Source organism: Solanum tuberosum, unplaced genomic scaffold, assembly GCF_000226075.1.
Source record: "Solanum tuberosum cultivar DM 1-3 516 R44 unplaced genomic scaffold, SolTub_3.0 scf00192, whole genome shotgun sequence".
NCBI classification, from domain to species: Eukaryota; Viridiplantae; Streptophyta; class Magnoliopsida; order Solanales; family Solanaceae; genus Solanum; species Solanum tuberosum.
The window spans coordinates 307069-324213 of NW_006239115.1; the positions used below are offsets into that span (position 1 = coordinate 307069).

The following is a 17145-nucleotide window of genomic DNA, read 5'->3' on the forward strand; positions in this document are numbered from 1 at the left end:
TTGGAACTACGTACTCCCATGTTGTTGTGCTCAATAATATTAATATTAAGTCATCAGGTTATTAAAATATGGAATTGTCATAAGGGATTTTTCTTTCCCTTTTTGGGTAATTAATTATTGGGGTATGCCTGCCCAAGTGATTGTTGGTGTAAGTCGCTCGTCATCATGACTAATCTTGATTAGTCGGAGCTTCAATGCAGATCTGGACATTAAGTGGAAAAAAATGACTAATCTTAATTAAGGAATACTTTTATAGAGTCAAACTTTTTTATAATGCTGTTGTTTGTTTGAATATTTTCAATTGCTATGGTAAAATATTATTATAAAGAATATATAATATAACACAAAATGAAAAATATCTCGATTCTAAAAAAGAACTTGACCGTTATAATGGAATATTGTTATAGAGGATGATTATTAAAGAGAGATCCATATATATACATGACTATTTGGCATATAAATCTTTAGCAATAAGTATAATTTAATCAATTATAATGAGTTATTTTACTATTTTTCTTAATTTAGTACTTACTCTGTCTAACAATAGTTGTTCAATTTAGAAAATCAAGAGATAAGTTATCTTTTGTGTCTATTTTACTCTTTCTATTAAATATTATTTACTCTCTCTGTCCCTAATTACTTGTCCACTTTTGAATTGACACAGATTGACATAGTGAGTTTACCATTTTACCCATATTAATTGTGAAGTATATTGATCAATTTAACATGGGATATTATATCTGATTTTCCCATATAGTTGGATACTTGGATTAATGAGTAGACTAATAGCTTCATATACTAACACCTTTACAATTATTCAGTGGGGGCTTAGCTATTCATAAAACTTATATAATGATTAGAAAATTATTTTTAAAATGAAGGAACACAAAAAACATAGGAAAATATATACAATTATTAGTATAAGCTTAATTTATACTACATATATAGTTAGTCTAAATAATATTTATCCAATAATCATTATAATAAAAATTATTTTTAACGACAATAAATATACACATTAACGACATTAGTTAATTGCGTTAGTTCCAACGTCGTTGCTATACAAGAGATATTTACAAAAAGTGCTAATTGTCGCTAATTATTAATGTTAAAGATCATTTTTGATATAGTGTATTTATTACCAGCTAATTATAGAAATTAAAGTTGTCTTAACATATATTTCACTTGGAAACAAAAAATTAAAGTGTCATGAATGAAAAATATATTTTCACTTGTAAAATTAAACTATCCGAAAAATCAATCCAACGTATAATCAATTAATATCTTAACATATCTTTTTAAGAAAAGAAGAATTTTTTTGTATGAATAAATGGGACTTAAATCTCACAATTTTTAAAAAGCTTACTAATAAATATCTTTTAATATGATTGATTTAACAATATAAAATTAAAGATTTGCTTTATATTAGTCTATTACTTGTAAAATTTAAATGGAGCAATAAGTTGAACACGTGTTCAATGATAGCTGGAGGAACAATGTAAATTGTAATTAGTATATCGTGTACGCCATTGAAAATATGATATATTTTTTAATTATATAGGGACGGTCTCAACTAAAAAGATAGCATTGATCGCAATTTCAAGAATATTTGACCAACCATTCGTGCGGCTGGTTTTAATTTACCATTTGACGGCTGATCAAATGAGAGGGCACCATCTACGTACCTACTTGTGGAATAGAGGGGGATGGAGAATTCATTGATGTTAAGATGTCAAGACGGTTGAAGAAGGCCATAGATGAAAGTAATCGATGCTTTGATTATTCAATCGACATCTTACTGTCATTTTGTGCTTGTCGTCATACTAACAAAAGAGGAGTTTCGATTGATTTTACTTACTATTGAATTTTTTCTCTTTTATATATCTTGCTAATCTAGTATTGTCATATAAGAGAATTGTCTTTATGGATAAAATATTTATATCTTGAGTCGACATAAATAAGAATAAGTTAGTCAAATATTATTTTTTCAAAAATATATAAATTAAAATTAAAACAAATATTTTGAGATGGAAAAAGTACACGAAAACAGCACGCAAATAAACAACACGTAACCAATAGTCCAATATTCTCATATTATTGTGTTCACTCGATCACTTATATATCAAATAATGGAAAGGTCAAAAGGGAGTTTTCATTCCCGTTTTGTATAATTGACAAGCACAAAGTGAACACAATTATGTTAAAAGTATATTTGGATGAATTTATAATTTATGATTTTTAACTTAAAAATATATTTTTATTTTACTCGTGTTATAAATCAAAAGTGTACTTAAAAATATTTAAAATAAGTTAATTCAAATAAAATCTTAGTTTTTTCGTTACTAAACATTTTTTTACATTTATAGACAAAAAAAGAAAAAGAAAACTTGTTATCATTATTTGAGTGCTCGAATTTGAATAGTACCACACATTCTTGAACTCTTTTTTCTGCGTAAATAATATATATATAAGTAAATTTATATATTAGTTTCTTCGTTCTCTTATACTTATCATTGATATTTCACTTTTTGAAAAATAAATTATATAAAATTTTAACTAATACTTAATTTTAAAATTTATATTAACATAAAACGTATTTTTCTTTGTTCCGAAAATACCTTATAAGTGAAAGATAAATACACATGCCCCTTTTTTTCTTTGCACATACCTTATTCCTTGAACTAAAAGTTTGATCTTATCCAAAAAGTATTTTTGGCAAAAAAAATAATATCCAAAAAGTTTTAATAAGGACTTTGTCCTATTTAGAAGAAATTTCGGCGGAATATTAGCCGTTAAAAAAAAGAAGAAAATCCACCACGAAAATTATTCGTTTTTTCTAAAATAACTTTTTGTTTTATTTAAAATTATTAGTATTTCATTATAAATTTTGAAATCCAATATTTTAAATTTTAAAGAGTGTTTCAAACATATTTTTTAACTTTATCTTCGTAAATTTTAAATAAAATATTATTTCCACTATTTCAAAAAAATTACAAATAAATATAACTTTAATTTAGTTTTATAAATTTAAAATAAAATAATAAAAATGTGAAATCTATGACAAACGCCTACCAAGTTAATAAAATAGTCCAAAGTTATCACCATTGAAATGATGGGGATATTTTGATTATTTAAAAGGGGCCATGCATGCACCTATCTTTTTTCTTTTCTTTTTTTCAAGTGGTTGCACTAGACCCGCACAGTCCACAACTTTATATCAAGAGAGGTCTGCGTTCGAAATCTAAATTTTTTGATTAAGGATAGAAAGATCTCAATCATTTTGTTATAATAAGTATTTTATTTTATTTTTATTGAATTAGCTCACTGAAAAAATATATGGTGAAAATCAGATTTTCATTGAAATACTAGGAAAACTGTTAATTTTCCATGTGAAAATACTATTTTTTCCCAACTGATTTAATTAAAATATTTATTAATATAGTCACCGAATATTAATCGACATGTGTTTTACTTCATTAAATTACGTAATAATGGAAATCGCATTGGCTTGATATAAACACCTGATGTGGGTAAGTTTTTCCCATATTCATGTAGTAGTAGAAGAAATTTTGGATGCCAAATATTATTATATTTATTAACTTCAATATGAATTTAAGATAGTTACTTTTTTTAATAATCATACAAAACAATATCACACTTAAGTCAGCTAAGAGATAATTCATGTACTTTTTTATAATGATAATATTAATTAATTCTTATTCTCACAAAAATATTAACTAATGAAACAACTATAGGATCGCTTATTGAATAATTCGGTTCGATTTTGAATATTATTCAAAAAGTCTTACCTAGGAGTATGATTAATTTTTCTACGCGGATTTACATCATATAATTGACTTTTTAAAAATAAGTCTCCTTTTTGTAAGCCTATAATAATGAATTAGGTAATTAATTAATCCTTATTCTACTAATCAGAAGACAAAAAACCAAAGAAAAGAAAAATTGAATAATAAAAATATTGACATTTCATTGTAGAAAACACATTTTAAAAAATCAAAGATAGACTGCTGAAAAATATTTATTAAAATTTCACAAGTAAATTAGTTTTTTTTTTTCAAATACAAACTGAGAAACTAAATTCTAAAATAATACAACAATTTGTTGCCCCTACTACAAGGTTTGTTGCTAATAATACCAATGACATAACATTTAATTATATTTTACAATTGTTGTCATAAACTTCTGATGTCACTTTTTCATCCAATAGCCTCCATATAAATATATTTTCATCGGGAGCGGAATTCCTTTGTCGGAAAAATACATTGTATATATATATATATCTATATACATATTGAACCCCCTTGATATAACTGAGAATCTATTTAGAAAATTCTTGATGAAAACTCTATTTCTGCTACTGATTATCACTGGGATTGAAACGTTGGATTCACAAAAAGTGGCTGCTGATAATTGAAGAAAATATTACAATTATTACTTGTAATATTATTTGTATTTTGTTGTTGTGATGATACTTGATCCACGTTACTTGTGTTACTCATATTATTCATTGTGTAACTTTGGTCATCATATAATAAATTGTCACTTAGTAATTGTGGAATTGATCCATAATAATCCAATTCCAATAGATGTGACAATGAACAAATTCTTGGTAATTTCATTGTTTGTGGTCCACCAACAACTTCAATTGCATTATTTATACTCACATTTTGTGCCTCCAATTCTTCTTCTTCAACTTTCATCATCTCTATAGTTTTTCCCAAATTTTTCTTCTTATAAATTCTACATAGTACCCAATCATCTAACTGAAAAAAAAAAATATAGCCAAGAAAAAAAAAGAATATTAGTTTAATTCTTCATCAAAAGAAAGAAATAAATCTGAATAGAGCCGAATAAATACACTTGATACAAAAATATATTTCTTCTATCCCAATTTATATGACACACTTTCCTTTTTAATCAATCTAAACAAGAATGACACATTTCTATATTAAGTAATAATTTAACTTTAAAATATCTATTTTGCCCTTAATGAAATGATTTATGGCTATCAGACCACAAGTTTTAAAAATCTTCTTTTATTTCTTAAACTTTGTGCCAAATCACAACTACAATAAAAATAAACAGATTAACGACAAAATTCATAACTAATTCCAGGATTCCTTTTTGGGGTAGCTAGTGAAATGAATATTCATGACTAAAAAAAAACAAGAATTAGCGACAAACAAGTACTTTTATCGTTAAACAACAAAAAAAAAAAATCCATTGCTAACTCTACTTACACACAAATTATCGAAAAATCATGTCAATTACTAGCTATTTAGCGACAGATTAACGATGTTCTTACCCTCATAGATCCACTTTGCTTAGAGTATGTTTGAGACTTTGAATCACTCAAACGATATTCATGCATGATCCAATCAGTCTTGACACCTTTTGGTGGTTTCCCTTTGTAAAAAACAAGAGCTTTTTTAATTCCAACATATTTATTTGCACTATAAATTGCTTTATCAGTGCCAGTAGCCTTCCAATAACCTGACACAGCTGCTCTATTTGGCCTGACACCATTTGGATATTTTCTATCTCTAGGGGTAAAAAAATACCACTCATTTTCTCCAAATTCTGCCTTCTCTACACATTTTCATAAAAAGTAAAAATAATTAATAATCATAAATAATATATTCAAATTAAAAACTTAAAATTTTCGAGTATACAAATATATATGTACTAACCAGGTAATTCCCAGGGATCGAACTTGTAGATATCGATTTCGGGGATAATTGAGACGGGGCATGGCCTTGAAGTAGCTTGATATCGAAGATAATACATGATTAATTCCTCATCTGTTGGATGAAACCTAAATCCAGGAGGAAGATCAGAGCTAATTTTTCCAACCATTATTTTTATAGAGAAGTATAAAAATGAATGAATTGGAACAATTATTTTTTTAAGGAAATTGAGAGAAAAGGGAGTTTTAGGATTATTATTATTTTTTAATTCTATAGGGAGGAAAATGAGAAGTGTGAGTGTTTGAAATGTTTGCAAGGAGAAGGCTGCCCAATTTATAATTGTTGGAGGTTTAAAAAATTTGTCATATTATGATTGGTTCTTTTTTGACTTGCATACCTAGTACGAGTAGATATGTATTTTATTTTATTTTTGATTTTGCATCCGGTGTCCCATGCTCACATAGAAGTCTAACTAAATCCAGAATTGCGCTGGAAAGTCCTACATTGAAGGATAAAACATTTCCTAACAAAGACAATTTTTGTACCGATGAAAGCTCAAACTCGAAATCTCTGATTAAGTATGAAAGAGTACTTATGACTCCACCACTTGCAAGGCCATGCTTGTAGGATATTTTACGCAAAATCATTATCTTATTCTTTCTTCATTCAATGGATAATAACATGGGGGTGGGGGATGGGGGCGGTGGTGGATAAGGTCATTGGGGAGTGGGAATATACTTTAGTTCTTATCTTGATTTTCTTGTTTGTGTAACTTTAACAAACTATTATTCTTAAGACTCTTTCTAGTCAAAAGTTATGGTCCTAATAAGCCAATAAGATTGGAGTATGATGATGAGGATGACAAACAAATTTTGGACCTTATTGGTGTCATATTGAGTTCTTGGGATCTTTTTCCATTTTCCAATTGGCTTTTGTTAGATATGGATGAAAACTTCATCCACATATGTGGATCCAATTGTTAAAGGTAATAAAATATATGGAAGGGATGCAATCCCTATCTTTTATTAAATATTTTGGGTTTGAATTTTTTAATATAAAAAGTTTCTAAACAAGAGAAGTATTGAAAATACCATTGAACTTGATATAAATTACTCCCTAGTTTCGTCCTCGAACAATTGATAGACTTAAAAACACATTTTTACTTGACTAACTAAAATTAGATACAACCCCGATCTACCACAGGACATAACAAGTGGTCTCAAACTCTTGTAGAAGCATGTGACTCTTAATAAAAAGTCGAGAGAAGTGTTGAAAACATTCCTAAACTTGACGAGAATTAGGGGTGTATTTCACTCATGTTGCAAGATTATGTATGAGTGAGTTTAACTTCACTTAATCAAGTTAATGGGTGTTTTTAAGGCTGTCAATAGTTTAGGAATGAAATTAATAATTCACTCCAAATTTAAAGGTATTTTTAATACTTCTCTCAAATATTTATTACTTAAAATGGATCTATGGGATATAAATTTAAATTAGTTGGGTCAATTTGTCGAGTAGTTTGAGTCATTTTTTAAAGTAGATAAATTAGAATTTAATTAAGAAGATAGATTAGAATTAGTAGACTTTTTTGCATACCTTTACATACATAGCACTAACACTATATATATGTGGATTCGATGTTGACTAACATAGAATCATCACTACATTTGCATACATCCATTTTCTATCATAATTAAGATATGATATATATATATTTAAAATTTAATTTTTATTTATTTATGTAGAGATATAAAGTTATGATCCAAATTCTAGATATAACAGTAATTTTTAAAAAATGAGGATTTTAGTTGAACATTTCCGCTAGGATCATTCAGAATTTGTTAGAGATTTATCGCAAGATTGATTTCTTATTGAACATTTATCTAAACATTCTCATTTTAATAGTTGTGTAATAAGTATTACAACCTTAATTACCTGATGTTTTATTTGCTTAAGTTATTGTATTATTTTATTGTTGTTATTGTTTTCATCTTCATTACATTCAACATGACTTCTTCACTACTGTATTTATTTTATATACTTTACCTAAAGTGAGAATCTATCGAAAATACTCTATGTAAGATTGCATATACAACACCTTTTCGGAACCTAGAGAGGGTCCACTACATTTAAGAGAAACATAGTGTTTTCAATAATGCACAACTTTCTTTTTCTTTTTTCTGTTCCATAATAATAGGAACAAACTTATGTGCTCTTGTCGATCTATTATAAAGATTCATTGTATCATACAAAATATGATGAAAACACAATGTTACCCGTGATTTACAATGTGGTTGTTACAACACACGTTATACATTCACAAATATATAATAAAAATAATAATATAGCTAATAATTTAATTTTTTTAGATTTTCAAAAAGATTTTAAAACTAAAAAATGAGTCTCATTGGCATAGATATGTATAATATAATAAATTAATATTATATTATATATTGTAACTTTCCGGTTTAATTCCTTCCGTCCCTCTATCTCCACCACTAATTCATATCTTTAGCGTTAGCAAAGTGTATGTTAAACGAAATTTCAGTGTGAAATGAATGGTCACCATATGTCAAAATACTTTGAAAAACAGATCTAAAATTTATTCATCTATTTTTGACTTAGCTTAACGAATAAATTAAAGGAAAAAATGGAAAATATTTTTTCCCTATTGATCTACCAAGCAAGTACATCTCATGATACATTTCAACTCAAGTAAATTATGGTAATCTTAATTAGAATTATTATTAGTAAAATAATACTTCCTCTGTCCCTAATTACTTATCCATATTTCCTTTTATAGTTATCCCTAATTACTTGCCCATTTTGACAAATCAAGAAAAGACAAAATAATTTTACCTATTATGCCCTCAATTAATTACTTTGAAAAAGGTAGAATTTCTTGAAAATCTTAAATTTTTAATCCATCCACTTCATAATTAATAGGGGTAAAATGGTAAACTCACTATGTCAATAATTGCTTTCTTAATAGGTGTGTCAATTCGAAAGTGGACAAGTAATTAGGGACGGAGGGAGTAATAATTTTGAGTAAATAATCAATTGCCAAAAATAGCTAGAAGTTTCCTACTATAGAAAGTCGACAGTTGTCTAGTCAAATGAGTTTAATTAGATAAGATAAGAACTAGAGAAAAATGTAGGTGAGTTAATTACTTGTGGTTCTTATCTAACCACCTCACTAATTAGCCATTAAATTTTAATATCGACCATATATTATATTAATCACGATTTAAAAATATTATCAGAGTTAGAGATACTTGAATCTTGATTGGCCCATTTATTCCACTACTTATGGAAGCCGTCATTTATAAATTATATACATTATAATAATGCTTATATATATTAGATAGGGAAGAATCTAGTGACGCGAGGTGTTCATCCAAGTTCTTTTTAGCAAAAAATACACTTATTATATATAACGTAAGTCGTTTAGTAGTTTTGGATATTCAAAGTTCACTTTGAAATTTCAATTTCTTTCGAATTTGTTAGTAAAAAAGTTTAAATCTGTCACTAATATTAAGATAGACTGTTTACATTATATCTCTTAAAATACACTCAAGTTATCCTTTATCACAAAGTATACTATATATATGACGTTTTCGATATAATCAATGTAGACATGTGTAGAATATTATAATGTTTTTCTTTTTAAATTCCTCAATTAATAAAAAAAAAATGGTTTCTTTTAATCACGACTTGATATGATCGATCTCTACCTTCATTATTTTATGTGCATCTTTGATAATTTTATTTTACTCCGATAAACAATTGTATAATTATTTAAATAAAACTTTTTGCTTCTAGGTGATGTAGTGATATCCAATTTGACCATATGACGTAGAATCATCTAAATTTAATAATAATGTATATAAACGTTTTTTTTATTAAGAATAAAATGATAAATTTATTTAAATTAAACAAATTCAAGCCAAATTAATTCAATAGTTAGACAAATTAAATAAACAAATTAATCAAGTTGAACAATTCATATTTCACAAATTAATTTTATCACCTCTATTTCCACTTTTTCTTCTTTCACTTGGGTAATGTAAAATAAAGTTATAACTATTCATAGGTGCAATTTTAATTAATTTCACAAATTTACGTATCTACCGTTTGATAGAGGTGAAGTTAGAATTTTATCAAGTAAGTTCGAAATATAAAAAAGTAATCCACACAAAATTTAAAAGGGATTCAATATCTATTATATAATCAATTAAAAATAATTTTCATATTCAATATCTGGGTTTGCTAGCTCCGACCCTACCTATAAGTTTATCATTACGTCTACATATATAATTAGGGATAACCTAGTGAAAATGTGCAATATTTATATTATGAGGACTAATAACTAGTCAAATTCATCAATTAAATTTAATTATTTTGATCAACATGGCTGATAGACTAACGAGTTCTTTTTTTTTTTTTTTTCCTTTTACTTATTCTTGTTAATACCATTTAAATAATTAAGGAATTAATGTTTCATCCATTTTTCTTGAGAAAAAAAATAGTCAAAGTAATTATAACCTTTTAGTTTTAGCCTTAGGGGTTGGCTAAAGCTTATCTAAACATTAAATTTAAATAATTGTCTTGATTATGTGTGCAAAGTTTGTCATGGATGATGTCATTGGTTTTTTGTGGCTCAAAGTATTTATAGAATTTCAAATATACCCAATATTCATATGAGGATTTAAAGAATATACCATACTATTAAAAGGAAAAAAAAATAGAATAATCAGGCCAATAGAAGCAGAAAATTTTGACAAGTAGAGTGTGTTTGGTGAGAATAAAAAATATTTTATAATTCTTTTTTATGTTTGATTAGTTAAAATTCTTAGAAAATATTTTCTTCTTCAAGAAAATAAGTATTATTTTGAAATGATTTTTATAGCAATAGTAGAGGAAAACAAGTTTCACAAGCAATGTGAATTTAAGGGGTCGCCACTGATCAGGGTGTTCATTCAAATCCTTTTGATATTTTTTCTGCATTTTTAATGTATATATAGAGTTTTGAATCATTTGAACAGATCCCTAGAGATTGGCTCGATAGTTTAAGTGTTCAAAATTTACCTTAAGGTTCCAAGTTCAAACTTCATGTACTACATTTTTGTTTTTTGAACCGGTTTAGTGAAAATTTTCAATCCGACGACATTGTTCATAAATGACATTTTATATTTGATTATCTCCTTTCTATTACCAACACACCTTATTTGTACCTCTATCTACTTTATAGTATTTATCTATATTATATAGAAATATTTTAAATTATATATCAAACATCAAAAAAGAATAAAAAATTATTATTTTTCGTTGAAAAATATTTTTCTTCGTTCCGAACAGACAAGTAGGATTTGTTTTGCTCGATTATATATAGAGTACAAAAATACATATATGATAGGAACAAATATAAGATGTAGATGTACAAATTGGACCAGCTGACTGTAAGCCGCCGTACAGATAAATCACAAAACTTTTTTTTTTATTTTTATTTTTCAGATATAACACATGTTAAATTTACAAATTATCATTTTAGAAATAGCATAGAAATATTACAAATTACCATTTTCTTGTGGTTCAGTCTTTTTCCAAACTCCACACATAGCAAAATTTTAATATATCTAAATTGCTTATAGTTTATGTACAGTATGTATTTATCGATTATTATTTTAAATGACGGTTATACAATATAAAAGTCCTTTAACCATCTATTGAATCCAATGTCAAATCTCGTTGATTTCTTGCCTTTGAATGGGCCTTTCAGATAATGAACATGTTTTTAATAGCTGGCTTTTGAAATAAAATCGAAAGTCATGTGTGTCTGAATTTGTTTTGATATTATGCGTATGAAACATAAGTGGATAAATTTTAATGTATTAATAATAGTCAAACTTTGACCTTACCATACCATACCTCTAATGTCACAAGTCACAACTTTAGATATAAATTTTTTGAGAATACGCGTTAACGACCAATAGAAACTAATGAGCATGACTTGGTAAGTCGAACACATAAAATTAGGATTTTTTGTCGCATACAAATCTTTTTATTAGAAAAGTCTTAATTTCTTGATCGTTGTTGCTCGCAATTCTTTCTATTGAAAAAGTCTCATTTATTTGAAGGGCTTTTCATCATATTTAACATGAAGACTAGTCGTAATGGTATGTGCTTTGTTCTTGTGTACAAGCGTGCATTCCTTCCTATTTTTCGCCCTCACTAAAGGCTTTTTCTGATAAGTAAGCATTCGTAGTAACACTTCTACATCTAAAATAGTTTGAACTAGACAAGAATGAAAATATCAACATAAACAATCTAAATTGTGAATCAACTTCAACTTTCATAATCTTTTGTAGGAAAAAAAAAAGAGAAACTAAACGTGAGATACATTTTTGAATTGAAAAAATAAGAGAGAAAAGAACCAACTTGACTAATCTTGAAATTGAAACGAACTTAAATCTAACCCCAACTTGTTACTGATACGTTATTGTTCACTAATCTGAAATGAACATGTTGTTCTTGACTAATCTTGAAAATGTAATGAGCTTAAATGAAGAAGTCAGCAGATTCATATAGCTGACCCTAACTTGTTTAACATCGATGCGATGTTGTTGACTAATCTTGAAAATAGGCTATCAGAAATAGCCTTTTTAGTTACCAAGCTGCATTAGTATAGTCCTCAATGTTTGTTTCTTCATTATCTTACCATACAATCCTCTTCCCAATTTCATTGCTTTTTCCATCTCTACAATCCCATTCCCTTTATGTCCATTTTTTCTCTTCAACCCTTTCATCAACAACTTCACAATTCTCTCATCACTTCCCACTGCATCCACAACACTATCCAACACATTTTCCATCAATGGAACTTTACTTCCCCATTTCCTCAACGATCTTTCTGACTCGTAAACTTCTGAATACACGCGCCAAAATGACGATCTCAAATACCCTTTCCCTTTTCCCCTTACCATCCATCTCCTCATATTTTCCTCCAATCTATAAACTACACCTCCATTGTCTAGTCCTTTACCAAGAAACATCTCAATTTCCATCATTTCTTGATTTGAACAAACACCCTTTTCAAGATTGCACCTTTTGCATTTACAAACAAAGCCCCAGTTTTTTGCCTTGTCTTCACGGTCTCTAAAGGGTGTAAACACATCAAAATACGCGAATGTGAGCTCTTCGCCTGCTTTTATGTCTCTACAAGCATGAATCATCACGTGATCACCAACGTGGGAACGCCTCACGTTGGGATCACATGAATGGTTGATAAATGAAGACAAAACCCAAAGTCCAATCCCATGGACATCACTGTTTTTGCCAAGAACTTTCGCGGAAATCAACTCCTCAACAAGAGAATTCACATCAAGAATGTTAAGCAATTTTTCCTTGTCAATCTTCTTATCATGAAATGTACTACTATCTTCTCCCTCAGGCCTAAATAGATCAATGTCAGGAACCTCCAAATCATCCTCATTCTCACCATTTGATAGCTTACAAATCAAATCACGCGTTCGTACACATTTCTTGATAGATTCCAAGATTTTATCAATGAAATTCTTCCACATATCCAACTGAGCTTGTTCCTTAGAATCTTGAAAAACAGATTCAGGTACTATAGCTCTTTCAACAGCAACAGCCTTAGTAACTAACAACAAGTTCCCACAATCAAGATTCTTTGTTGCGAACAATCCACGCCCACTGATATCCGATTTCTTAATCTCAATTGAACCAATGTACTCAGCTAGCTCAGGTGGTTTTCCTTGAAACTTATTAAGTACCCAATCAGAGATATCAAAAGCACCAGTTCTTGATAAAAATTCAAACTTTTTACACTTTTCTAAATACCCATCAAGCATTTCAGAGTTTTCTAACTCATTGGGATCAAGACTTGCTTTTTTAAAACAATCTAAGGCCAACCCATATTGATTGAGACTAAGCAAAATCTTACCTTTACAAAGAAGAGTCTTGAAATGGGTGTTTCCAATTTGGGAAGCTTCATTACAATCCTGTAAAGCTTGAGGATAATCTTGAAGATTTAATCGAGCTTCAGCGCGATTACAGAGAGCTAAACAGAGGGATTTTTTTAGTTTTGGGAGGTTGTTTGGATCAAGATTTTGATGGGGGTTTGAGATTTGGTCATGGCAAAGGGAGATTAACTCAGAGTAAACTTCAATGGAGTCTTTCCATTCTTTTCTGAGTAAAAGCTCTGTGGCTTTGGATCTGAGATTTTGTATTCTATCTTCTTCTTCCTCCATTTTTTTTTTCTGCAAGTGAGGCAATACTCTCTCTGTTGAAATTATTTGAATGAGATGGAAATGTAACGGTCGAATTTACTCTCTCTCACGGGTGATGTGCTAACGGCTAAAGTTGCTTTTACTTTCTTTACCAACTTTTCCTTTTTTGAGAGAGAGGGGTATTGGGTGAGGGTTTTCGGGAATTTAATAACTTTTGTTCAAATATGTATTTATATTGAAAATTCATTAAGTACATAAGAAATTGATGGAGCTCGTAACTTAAATGAGTTGTTGGTTCAGTGATAAGAAAGGAACCCTATTTCGGTGTTTTCGAGATTGGCATCAGATGAAAATCTACAAGCATAATATCTTAGATCCACTTTTGATTTTCGAATATCTGATTAAAGTAAAGAGAGGGAAATTTTTTTGACATAAAACTAAGAAAAATATGTATGAGTCACAAAACCAATTGACTCATAATTTGAGAATATAGTAATTCAATGCATTTCACAAATTCAGTCTCTGAAACTTGTGCTATTAATTTCTCTTCTCCCTTGAACTTTCTTAATCCCTTCCTCATATTTGGAGTACTGGTATTCCGAAATATTTTGACCAACCAAACCTGAAAAACTATGGTCAAGAGTTCGCCACATTAAGAGTAAATGAAAAAATTTACACTAAAGTAAATGAAAAACTATGGTTAAGAGTTTGAGATACAAGGCTGTTTTGGATAAAAATAGATCTCTCTTCTTTTGAAAATCAAAAGGCCAGTGTATTCAGTTTACATCATATACAGCATTCAGCAAATAAACAATGGCACCCCTTTCTATTGAAAACAAATGTGCAATCTTCTCAGTTTACATCATATACAGAAAATAAGTTAACTGTCAACTAACTGACTAGCTAACCTTCTATAACGAACCAGATCCAACGTCTTCTCTTGGATGGCTTTGTCTCTTTCTCATCGCGAAGGATCTGCTAATAAATATTACTAACACTCTTTATGCATTTAGCATAACGAGTCGTTCTAACCTACAGGAACCTTCTTGATTTGCACTTACCTCAGCTTGATTAAATAGCACACAAATGATGGACTGCAAGAAGTTAAAAGATATGTCTGCACTTGAAAAGAGAAAAAAAAAAAGAGACCTCTCTGCAGCCAATGTTTGTTATTACCTTCTTAACGACACGTTATTGCATTTCATCAGTCTGAGGAGTGACGATAAGATTTATGCCACCAAGACAATATAGATGGAATTGATCACTTTTTCAGAAAGTACATTCCATCTCTGAATTCCAACTTCTCCTCGGCAACTAAACCAGATAAGAAGCTTTGCAGTTGTTGCAGTGATTTGTCATATGTAGGATCAGCAATGCAGAACATCTGCACCAACAATTAGTACTTTTAATTCTTCCGTATTTCATGGCCTCATGCCACAGCATTGTTCCCAATTCAATTATAAATCTTATGAGTTATAAAGCAAATAATTACCTTGAGCGTATTATGAATACGATCCAATGCCATGCTGCCAAAATTGGTAAGCATCCCAGTGATAAATTTCTGCAGTCAACACCAGCACCTTGTTAAACAAAACACTAGTGTTTCTTTTCTGTTATTTTGTCCTTAGTTCTTTGCGAGTAGGGTTTCTGTCCTTAGAACAATGAACTACCCTTGCCAATTTAAAATTAAAAGATAAAAAACATTTCAGACTTGTTTAACAGACATCCAACTGGTGGTAAGGTTTGGTAATGGTAGATAAAACATGGCAAGCCAAGACGCAGCCATCTCTGTCCTGCCTTGCTAAAAGTTTCAGGAGGAGTTTCCTGTCAACTGATGTTTAAGCTTTCGAAATCCATTAGTAATTATTTTCTATAACACTAAGGGAACTATGCACAATATTTCAAAAACTCAGGTACCTCGTTAGCAAAGAGAAAGACTATGGACTAATTATATGGTGATGTTAATGCAACTCAACCACAGCTTCCATAAGAACCAAAAAAAAAAGTTTTAGAGAAAAGAAAAGCTTCTACTATTTACGCGTTGACAACTGTTAAGAGACTGTATCAGATTCATTTACTTAAAAGATCCATTTGTATGCAAGAGAAAGAAAAAGGAAGTCGAATGATATACCTCATAGACAGTCATCTCTTTTCGCAGTTGATCTTCAACAGAGGCCACAGAGCGTTCTCCGTCGTCCTCACCTGCCAATAGCTCCTCACAGCCTCCATCAATAGTTCCACTTTTACCAGTATCATTCATGGTTTCCACCAGAGTAAAAGCATGATCAGCAGAGTCTGCCCCCATTGACTCTGCCAGAACTCCCTAGAGTCAACCAAGTGAAAAAAGATCAAATAAATCCTTACACCAGAAAACCATATACTGATGAAAATTGAAGAGAGAGGAACTAACCTTGCTTAACCAAAAATTTATCCTCCTATTCAACACATCAACAGGTACTCCAACTGCAGCTGCAAGATTCTTAGATATCCACCTGCAACATGAGGTGTACATAACCTTTACATCCATTCCCAATACTTTTCTGAAACAATTGGTAAAATAAAAATACAAAGATGATTGTGAAGTTACTTTTTCTGATCTTGAAACTGCATAATAATTGAAGCATGCAAAGGAGTAACATTAAACTGCATTGCTCTATCTTCGAATTGGAGCTCCAACTACAATGCGGTAACAATGCAGTCAGGCACTTGGTTATTTATCAAAGGATGTAGAGAACAGAGAGCTCAGATCTAGAGATTTTAAATCAACTGTTTGTGTAGACTATCTCGAAAGACACACGAGTCCCAAGTACACCGTACAGTTACTGACCTTTACACTGCCCAGATTTTTCTTCCATATTAGCTTACGTGGTGTCTTGACTTCAGTATACCTTTTTGCATAATCAGTCAGTAGCTGCTCCACAGACTCTGGTAAGTTGACTGCCTCATCCTGCCATCAAATTACCAGATTTTGTTACTTGACTGGCAAAAATGAAACAAAACAAAGAAAGCTACATAAAGGCAAATGATTGACACTATTAAGTATATTGCTCGGACTCTCCAAAAATGTTGATGCACCTATGTCAATCCTCCAAAAATGTACCAATATTTGGAGGAACCGACACGCACCAATCGACAATTTTGAGGAGTTCGAGCAACATGGGGGGGGGGGGGGCCCCAAAAGAAAG

At 29.7% G+C, this 17145-nt stretch overlaps 3 protein-coding genes across 4 annotated transcripts in view; all 3 read right to left on the bottom strand.

The window, feature by feature from the left end:
• Nucleotides 1-4075: 4075 nt before the first annotated feature.
• On the bottom strand, nucleotides 4076-5958 carry NAC2 (NAC transcription factor 29-like). Its single transcript, NM_001288086.1, is given in 3 exon segments — nucleotides 4076-4784; nucleotides 5327-5610; nucleotides 5712-5958. Coding segments are annotated over 3 exon segments (849 nt in total). The 5' UTR covers nucleotides 5878-5958; the 3' UTR covers nucleotides 4076-4385.
• A 6144-nt stretch (nucleotides 5959-12102) lies between these two features.
• LOC102591692 (uncharacterized) lies at nucleotides 12103-14086 on the bottom strand. Its single transcript, XM_006355095.2, has one exon. The coding sequence runs from the start codon at nucleotides 13979-13981 to the stop codon at nucleotides 12371-12373; it is 1611 nt and encodes a 536-aa protein (XP_006355157.1). The 5' UTR covers nucleotides 13982-14086; the 3' UTR covers nucleotides 12103-12370.
• Nucleotides 14087-14684: 598 nt separating this feature from the next.
• The window catches only part of LOC102580645 (anaphase-promoting complex subunit 2), a 9255-nt gene continuing 6794 nt past the window's right edge, over nucleotides 14685-17145 (bottom strand). Inside the window, exons 11-17 of one of the 2 annotated variants that reach the window (XR_367876.2) lie at nucleotides 16788-16907; nucleotides 16548-16636; nucleotides 16371-16452; nucleotides 16092-16283; nucleotides 15453-15521; nucleotides 15137-15344; nucleotides 14685-15054 (exon numbers count right to left, since the gene is read on the bottom strand). Coding sequence is in view for 1 of the 2 variants with exons in the window: in XM_006355065.2 (XP_006355127.1) it covers nucleotides 15222-15344; nucleotides 15453-15521; nucleotides 16092-16283; nucleotides 16371-16452; nucleotides 16548-16636; nucleotides 16788-16907 (675 nt within the window). In the remaining variant the exon portion in view is untranslated. Of the gene's footprint in view, nucleotides 15345-15452; nucleotides 15522-16091; nucleotides 16284-16370; nucleotides 16453-16547; nucleotides 16637-16787; nucleotides 16908-17145 lie in introns of both variants that reach the window. The other variant, XM_006355065.2, reaches the window with a different exon arrangement.

Coding starts and splice junctions, on each gene's coding strand:
- LOC102591692 (XM_006355095.2), bottom strand. CDS start 13,981: ATGGAGGAAGAAGAAGATAGAATACAAAATCTCAGATCCAAAGCCACA.